Source organism: Galeopterus variegatus, unplaced genomic scaffold (genome assembly GCF_000696425.1).
Source record: "Galeopterus variegatus unplaced genomic scaffold, G_variegatus-3.0.2 Scaffold1836, whole genome shotgun sequence".
Taxonomy (NCBI): domain Eukaryota; kingdom Metazoa; phylum Chordata; class Mammalia; order Dermoptera; family Cynocephalidae; genus Galeopterus; species Galeopterus variegatus.
The window spans coordinates 305,010-314,321 of NW_007727947.1; the positions used below are offsets into that span (position 1 = coordinate 305,010).

Here is a 9,312-nt window from a genome sequence, read left to right on the forward strand (position 1 = left end):
TCCGCACCCTCGGCGGGAGCGCCGCCGTGCTTCCCAAGCGGCGCACTGTAGCAGTGCGCCACCGGGCCGGCCCAAACATGTGTATTCTACTTGGAAGGCCTTCAAGTGCTTGAAGGGGGTTCCCTGTGTATTGCTTCTTCAGATAAAGACCCTCAGCACCTTAGCCTCTTTTCTTATGAACTGGTCTTGGGACCTTCTCTGTTCCTCAGCCTCTACAACTGGCACAACCCCACATGATATGGGCACACATGGGACCTCTGTAAATACAGGCCCAGGCTGGTGGCTTATCCTGAAGTTGTAGAAATCTAACACTAAGTCTTTCACTTGAACAGTCGTGATGCCATGGTTCCCCAGCCCACGCATTCCTGAAGTTAGCATTTTATGTTGTTGCCTTTACTACTGCGTGTCATCCTTGCTAAAACCCCGTCATCCCACAAATGATGAAGTAATCACTGAAGGGTGGAAAAAGCTTCAAGAATGAGGTGAAATTTGAGCTGCTGTTCCCTTAAGGGTGGACCTGTTTAGATTTGTGGAGGATAGGGAAAGAATATTTCAGGATGGAGAACTAGTTTGCACATTCTGTACACTCACTGGGCTCCAGTTCTTTGCCGTGCATTATGCTAGGTGCTCAGAGACAAACTGATGCCACTCTGACCTTGAGGTCATCCCAGGGACCACAGACTCCAAGCCAGCTTACTACAACACAGGAGGCGTGCACAAAGCTTCCCCAGAGCAGAGGGCCAGGGATCTCAGCTCAGCAAAAGCTTCTTGGAGGAGGTGAGGTCTTATCAGGGAATTAGAAGATGAGAGATTTCTCTAGGCAGAGAGGGCGAGTGAAGATCCCCAAAGCTGAGGGAGCAACATGAGGCTATGTCTGGCCCACAGAGAGAGTGTGAACAGGGCCGCGGAAACACAGCTTGGTGCCTGGAGCCAGGGTACTCGGCAGCCCTGAAAGGGCTGTGATAAGAGCTGGGCTGCCTGTTCCAGAATTTCAGCTACATCAGGGCTGGAGCTGCTAAGACCCAGGGAGGCAGCCTCTTCTGTCCTGGCCACCTCCTTGCTAATCCGCAGCAGACTCCAAACCTGCCAGGCTGGTCTGACAGGTGAGGTGCAGGTGGAATACCTGGGGCACAGATATGGGCCCCTCCTCTGGCTTCTGCTCTCATCCTCCAGGGTTTAGTTAGGGACACAAGAGACAGTCCCTGGCACATATGACTAGAGGTTCAAAGGTAGTCAAGGAAGACCTAAACCTTACGGAAACAGAATATTCAACAAATTTAGTACATTTTTAAATAGAACATCTGAGTAAATAAAAGGGTCATTGTTTATCTTGAGAAGGAAAATAAAAATATTGGAGAAACTTGCAATCATAATAAGATAAAAGCATTTATTTTTATTTCCCTGCATATTAGTTATCTATTGCTGCATAATAAGTTACCCAAGACATGGCAACTTAGAACAACACACATGGATTATCCCACAGAGTTTCTGAGGGGAAGGGATCTGAAGCAGCTCAGCTGGGTGGTTCTGCCTCAGTATCTCACTGAGCTGCAATCAAGCTGTGAGCTGGGCCACAGTCACCTGAGGGCCTGACAGGGCGAGAGGACCTGCTTCCAAGCTCACTTATGTGGCTGTTAGCAGGGGATTTCATTTTTCACCCCAGGAGTCTCTGTAGGGCTGCTCGTAGCACGGCAGCTGGCTTCCCCCAGAGCAAGTGAGTCATAAAGTGGAGAGAGGGAGGGAGACAGAGACAGAGACAGAGACAGAGAGGAGACAGCACACTCAAGTAGAAGCCACAGTGTCTTTTATAACCTAATCTCAGACATGGCATACCAGCTTCTGCAATATTCTGTTGGTCACAGAGACAACTCTGGTATAGTGTGGGAGTGGACACACACGGGATGTGAATACAGGAGACGGGGATCTTCAGCAGCTGTATTAGTTTCCCAGAGCTGCTATAACCAATTACCACAGACTTGGTGGCTTAAAACAACAGAAATTTATTGTCTCAGCTCAGAAGGCTAAAAGTCTGAAATCAAAGTATCAGTGGGACCATGACGCTGCTAAAGGTTCTAGGGTAGAATCCTTCCTTTTCTCTCTCTAGCTTCTGGTGCTTCCCACAACCCCTGGTGGTCCCTGGCTTGTGGTAGTGTCACTCCAGTCTCTGCCTCTGTCTTCACATGGCCTCCTTCCCTGTGTCTCCTCTGTGCCTCTGTGTCCTCTCCTCTTCTTACATGGACACCAGTTACATTGGACTTAGGTCCACCGTAATGCAGCAAGACCTTGTCTTAATTAAATGCATTTACAAAGACCCTATCTCCAAATAAGGACATAGTCTGAGGTTCCAGAAAGGATGTGAATTTTCAGGGGACCCTATTCAACCAGTACAGCCACCCTCTTAGAGGGCTTGGAACCCCAGGGGCTGTGACCATTCCAGGAAAGAAGTACAGGATAATTTTGTTTCTGTAAATTCCTTACCTGGGAGATTCCAGCCACACAAACCCACCGCACCCTCCACCTTGTGGCTTTGCTGAGGTCTGTTTCCTGATCCTGCTGCTACTGACCAGAGCAGCAGAGCTCAACTCAACTTGAATTTCACTCTGGGGAAGCAGAGGCCAAGGACAGTCAGAAATGATGTCTGCTCTGCTTACCTCAACATTAATTTCTTTTCTTATAATTACACAAATAATCCATCTTCATTGTAGAAAAAAACAGGAAATACAGTTAAGTGAAAAGAACAAAAAAAAATCACCTATATTGCCACCACCCTGACATTCCTACAATTGAAGTAAACTCTTTCAGACCTCTCTAAATATATAGACAGGTATTTTTAAAAAAAAAAAACAAAGTGAAATTACAAGGTATGCTACTTTGTAACTTACTCTTCTCACTTAATACGCCATGAGCATCTTTCCATGTAAATAGAGACCAGCATCTGGAATTTGAACTGTATCTTGGGTTTCTACAAGGAGTGGCATGCCCTGCCATCTTCTGTCTTCTGAGGTGGCACCATCTCCTCTGACACCTCCACATCCTCACTCCCTCAACTAGAGGTCAAGGGTAGAGATGGCAAAGGAGCATGTGGTGGTGGCAGGATTCAAGGGAAGGGGGCGCGGGCTGGGCCGAGGACCTGAGGTCCCTGATCCATGACCACCTCCCTCTCTGGCACAGTGGTGAATGTCAGGACCTCATGTGGGTAGCTGGTGGCCCTACAGCACTCAGTTGGGGACAGGCTGGCCTGTGGGGCCAGGGCACTGGTCAGTTACCATCAAGCATGAATGATTCCTACTCCCCCACTCCACCCCCATAGGAATCTTTTTATGTTACTCCCAGTTTATCCCATGCAGTTTTTTACAAGAGTCCACACCAGTGGCACCAACCAATGGGGAAGGAAACTGGATTGAGCCCCAAATCTCAAAATAATTTATCCAAACTGGGAACCAGGAGAAGAGAGAGAGTGGCCATGTGCCCAGTAAGTCAGAAGTGGGGGCCCCGAGAGCAGAGGGGGCGGTCACCCTCCACGAGTCTCCTCCTCCATCACCGCCCCCTTCCCGAGCTGGCTCTGCTCAGGGAGTTCTGGGGGGCACGTTGCCCTAGTCACACTGCTGGAAGTAGAAGTCCGTGATGGGGGCATCTGAGCCAGTGTCCTCCTGAAGCTGGGTGAGCTGGACAGGCTGGTCCGCTTCAGGCATGGTGCAGAGGAACCAGCCTGGGTAGGCGGCTGACTCAAAACGGGAGGTGAGCCCCATGTCCCGCCGGTAGAAGGTGAAGTTCTTGGATTCCTTGGCACCGAAGTAGAGCTCCATGATGTTCACTGGCTGCCAGTAGTAGGGGAGAGGGGCATGGTGGGTGAGGGGCAGCAGCGGGGGTGGGAGAGGGCTGGGCTGGGCGAGGGCAGGAGGCAGAGCTGCCATCCACAGAACCTTGCATGGGGAAACAATGACCCAACAGGACTCACCTCTAGCTTCAGAGTCGGTTCCTGCTCCGTCCCACACGACAGGCATTTGCTCCCTCCCTGGATGCCCAGGATGACTGGAGATAGCCTGGCATCCAGCCACCGATTGGGGACAACGCTGATCTCCTCACCTACAGGAAAGAGGCCAGATGTACAGGCCTTGGCTGTCCTTTCTTTCCCTCTTCCCCTGGACTCCAGGGAGCAGGAACAGTGTGAACATCCTGCCCCCTGGCTGGGCAGAAAGGAAGCTTTGTAGTGGCTATCGCATGGAAAAGGCTGGTCTCCTGCCAACTGGCACAGAGTGGACATCAAGGCAGGAGCACATTGTACCACCCCCATCCCCCATGTTCAGGGTCAAATCTTCAAGTCTTCTCTAAACCTCAATGTAGATTCAACCACCTCCCTTAATGCCTTTTAGCTCTCAGTCCTCTTTTCTGAAAGTGAGCCTGCCATCAGAATTGTTTAGACATTTTTTACCTACTATGAGACTCCTGAGAGCATAAGAGGGTCTCAGTCCTCTCTGTACATCCCTCCGCCACCCCCACACACCCATACACATGCTTGACTATACATGCACATTGCACACATACACACATGCACAGACACACGCATGCATACACATGCACACACGTGCACACGAGACACACATAACCATAAGACATACACATACGTATGCACGACATATACACACACATACACATGCAGTGCTCACACATACATACCTGTACACATACACACATGCACACACACACAGCCTAGCAGAGGGATCTGCCTGGCATCTGTGCCCAGTAAGGGTGTTCCAAGTGGGCAGGTGGGTACTGTTTTAGACAGAAGGACCTGTCACAGTGTGTGGGGCAGACTGAATAAGGACAAGGTCAGATGGTGCCACCTGTTCTCTAGGTCCAACTTCTCTGACCGAGGACCCTCAAAGATCAGAGGGGACCCAGGGTGGAGAGGCAGAAACCCACTCCCGTATGGGACACAGGCATAGGGAACCTGCTTTCGTTCTCTCCTCAGCCTGGCTCTCAGGGAAGTGGACTATTTGACCTACATCTACCTGTGAGGGAATGACAAACCACTTGTCTTGGAAAATATCCCCACCTCTGCAGAGAGGCTTCAGGTGGCACCAGGGCCTGGGATCTCACTTCGCTGGAAGGTGTAGTGTTTTTTTGTCCTCACTCAGAGCTTGGTTTAATGCATCAGGCTTGGGGTCTGTGGACCTATGCAATGTGCATGACTGTTGTTGTAAGCCCTCTTCAGGCCCCCCTCAGAGTGTGTAGAGACTCAGGAAAGTCAGTCATGCTTTGCCACCAACCTTTAATGATCTTCCCCGCATGCAGCCCTCCAGCTAGAAGCTGGTTTTCATGCAGATAGAGCACCTTCAAAGCTGAATCCTTCATTCTGAAACACCAGGAAGGGATGAGACACTGTTAGAGGAGGGGGGTGCACCTCAGCTTGCCCTGGTTCCAGGGCATCCCCAATCTCAGGCATTTTGTCTCCTCCCCTCCCGCTGTGCCTAAAGCAATAACACAACCTTCTCTCCCAGACCTGCTGGCCCTAAGCCCTACCAGTGGGACAACCCACAACTCCCCATCTGAGACTATTCAACCTCTTCTACTCCAACCATCTCCTTCATGTGCTCTGCGGGGAGAGAAACTGGTTGTGAGTCAGAGCCCCGGGTCTCATCCCGGCTGCTGCTGAGTCACACAGACAATGCTCTCACCCTCTCTGGCCCTGCTGGCCCTAAGCCCTACCAGTGGGACAACCCACAACTCCCCATCTGAGACTATTCAACCTTTTCTACTCCAACCATCTCCTTCATGTGCTTTGCGGGGAGAGAAACTGGTTGTGAGTCTGAGCCCCGGGTCTCATCCCGGCTGCTGCTGAGTCACACAGACAATGCTCTCACCCTCTCTGGGCCTAAGCCTCCCCATTGCCAACATAAGATGACGGGTCAGACAACACTCAGTCCTCTTCCCATATTAAAATCTGATTCTGTAGTTACTATTGGAGACATCCTGGTATATTTGCTTCCACTTGATTTTATATTCCCTACTAAGTAAGGAATTTCTTTAAATTTAAAATTCTTAATGCTTTACTTTCCAATGTTATTTCTCATCTGTGATGTCAATTGATTTTCTGACGTCCCATGAGATGAAAGATGTACCCTAAACTGGGTTTCTCCAGATGTTATACAGGGAAAATGTATGCAGCATAAAAATTAGTCTAGTGTTTGGCCAAACATGATTAAACAATTTGCATTACTTGAGAAAGCTGCAAAGACACTAATATGCTGAGTTGTGCTTGTTCTCTTATAAAGGGACACAGAAAGCAGCATTTCCCACATTCACTTGATCAAAGAGCTCCACTGTAGAAAGCATCTCATGGGATTGGAGCCCACAGAACACACTTTAGCAAATGCTATTCCAGACTCTGAGTTCAGTGAGAGAAAGGGGCTTTCTCATCTGCTGCTGTAGCGTGCAGAGCATAGCAGAGTGCCTGGCTTAGTACATGCTGGTGGATGGACTGACTGACTGAACAGTGGCTTTTGTTTTATTTTCCCCCAAAGGACAGTGAGGAGGCAGTGGCACAGAGTGGTGGGCTGACATCCCATCATGGTGGGGGTGGCAGCAGGGCTCTATGCCAGGTCTCCTGACTCCCATTCTCTCCCATCCTCACTGGAGGATGCAGCTCCAGGCTGGGTGACTCACTTGTCCCCCTTACCATCATGGAACCCTCCAGAGGTGGCCTGCCCCAGTCCTGCCCCAATCTGCAAAAGGCTAGAAGAACTTCTCTAAGGGCATTAAGGTGCTGGTCACAACTTCCCGGCTGCCCACTCCCCCTGTGAGAGCCCCAGCCAGGGCAGTGGCAGTCCTCCCTTCTCTCTTCCTCCCTTGCCCGAAAAACTGGACAACTAGTCTACCCAAAATTCACTTCTCCCCAGAGGACACCACCAAATCAGAGGCCCATACACTCACCGGAAACATAGCGCCCCACTCAGGACCATCTTGAGCTCCACGGCGTATAGACTCCCGTACCATCATGGAACCCTCCAGAGGTGGCCTGCCCCAGTCCTGCCCCAATCTGCAAAAGGCTAGAAGAACTTCTCTAAGGGTATTAAGGTGCTGGTCACAACTTCCCGGCTGCCCACTCCCCCTGTGAGAGCCACAGCCAGGGCAGTGGCAGTCCTCCCTTCTCTCTTCCTCCCTTGCCCGAAAAACTGGACAACNCAGCCAGGGCAGTGGCAGTCCTCCCTTCTCTCTTCCTCCCTTGCCCGAAAAACTGGACAACTAGTCTACCCAAAATTCACTTCTCCCCAGAGGACACCACCAAATCAGAGGCCCATACACTCACCGGAAACATAGCGCCCCACTCAGGACCATCTTGAGCTCCACGGCGTATAGACTCCCGTATTCTGAAACAAGTAACAGAAAAACTTAGGTGGAAACAGAGCTCAGCTGGCAGGTGCCTGGGTAGCAAGCAGCCTCCTGAGTCCCCCAGCACGTGAGCAGCCTCCACAGAGCAGAGAATCTGGGTTGAGGGTCAGGAGAGAGCCTCAGTCCTGCCAGTGCTCCCAAGGACAGCTCAGAATGCTGCCTTCTCCTGGCAGGAGCCTGTGGTGTCTGGCTGCTCCTCCAAAAATGCCTCAGACTTTTAAGTAATGCACAGGGAGGATCCCTGAAACTGCCACAACCTGGGGAGGAGCAGGGTTTCCCAGAGTGATTTCACACCACCCTAGGCCTCCAGGAACACCTGCTGCTCATTATCTCTCTCGGGGAGGGAAGCTTCTGGAGACAGTTTCCTACCAGCAATTCTGAAGAACTTCCTTGGGGCTTTCCCTCTCTTCACGCACACTCAGCTCCCACACCTCAGAGGCTTCCAGACCCACGGGGGTCAGTGCAGACAGTAGCTCAAGGAAAGCAGACATTGGAACAACCCTCCTTCCTTCCTCACTCTCTCCCTCCCTTCCTTTCCTTCCTTCCGTCCTGCCTTTGCCAGGCCTGTGGGAGATGCTGGAGGTGGGGCTCGCCTGCTTAGGCGATATTTAGACTACATGTTCATTGTGGAAAAACCTGAAAACCCAGNGCTCGCCTGCTTAGGCGATATTTAGACTACATGTTCATTGTGGAAAAACCTGAAAACCCAGATCAGCAAAAGAGGAAAACATGAATGCTTGTCTCTGTGAGTGCATCATCAGAAAACCAATGATAACACTCTTTCCTCCACACACATATACAGGTAACCATAGACAATGTTTCACAAAAGTGAATCACAGAATCCGCTTTTTTCATGTAGCAAAATAGTAGAAAATTTTTCCCTACCAAATATGGATAATGACGTCATAAGTTTGAATAGCTATGTAGTATTTCATTGTATAGCTGTAACATCATTTATTTATACCAATCCACTATTATTGGTCCTTTATGTTTCTTTCTGTTTGGGGAGGGGGTTTTTTGCTATTGAAAATCATGTTGTGACAAACATGTTTGTATCAACATCTTTGCTCATGTGTCTGATTACTTCCTTAGGAAATAAAATCTAGCTTATGCTACTTTCTGGTATCTGTCTTGAGAGATCCTAGCAAGAATAGGCTGCCTTTAGTCTGTATCATAGTCTCGTATTCAGCAAATATAGGTTGAAATCCATAAGCTGTAGTGGATTGTGTTAATGCTTTGAGAAAATCTGTTCTCTTTCAATGAAACAAACATTTGCATAGGTTTTCCTGCCTCCGATATTATCCCCTTGATATATGCTTGTGAATGAATGCTGGAAAGGGGAAAAAAGGAATCAGATCTTCTGAGTAATGCAAACAAATATTAGTAGAGAAGAACAAATCCTCACAAGAGAATTCTATAATTCCATATTTTTTATTTTATAATATTTGATTCTTTAATTGATCTTTCTTAAATACCTATTTGGTAAAATAATATGTGCTTGTGAAACTAATGCCATTTTAACACCTCCATGCACTCTGTGATAAATCTGAATTAAAGGTAAGGGTCAGGGCATAACAGATAATTTAGTTATGTCTTAAGTACCACTGATAGCCATTTTTAGTTAAAGCATAACTTTTAAAGAAATGGTATTCAGACAGATGGGCCAAAAAGTCCTTAAAGTGTTCAAGAATTCATAAAAAATATTGAGTTCTTCAAAAGATAGACAAGAACCAACTATTTGCATAATGTCATTAATATGATAAACACCTTTCAGAAAAATAAAATTAATGTAGAAGCTGCCTCTTGCAAATTGACTATAAATCAACGAAATATAAATGACACTGAAACAGTTGCAAAAGCAAAACAAAACAAAACTCCAGAAAGAGTTGGCCTATAGGCAAAGTGGTTTTAAGCAAACAG

General features: G+C 48.5%; 1 protein-coding gene across 2 annotated transcripts; it reads right to left on the reverse strand.

Annotated features, from left to right (window-relative positions):
- Positions 1-1,370: 1,370 nt before the first annotated feature.
- IL36RN (interleukin 36 receptor antagonist) lies at positions 1,371-7,338 on the reverse strand. Of its 2 annotated transcripts, none has more exons than XM_008579220.1 (4): positions 7,310-7,338; positions 5,271-5,356; positions 3,959-4,086; positions 1,371-3,818 (listed from the first exon to the last, which is right to left on the reverse strand). In XM_008579220.1, the coding sequence occupies exons 1-4, from the start codon at positions 7,336-7,338 to the stop codon at positions 3,594-3,596; spliced, it is 468 nt and encodes a 155-aa protein (XP_008577442.1). In that variant the 3' UTR covers positions 1,371-3,593. The 2 variants fall into 2 exon arrangements, with proteins under 2 accessions (XP_008577442.1, XP_008577444.1); XM_008579222.1 differs by lacking the exon at positions 7,310-7,338 and adding an exon at positions 6,934-6,962.
- Between the last annotated feature and the right edge of the window lie 1,974 nt (positions 7,339-9,312).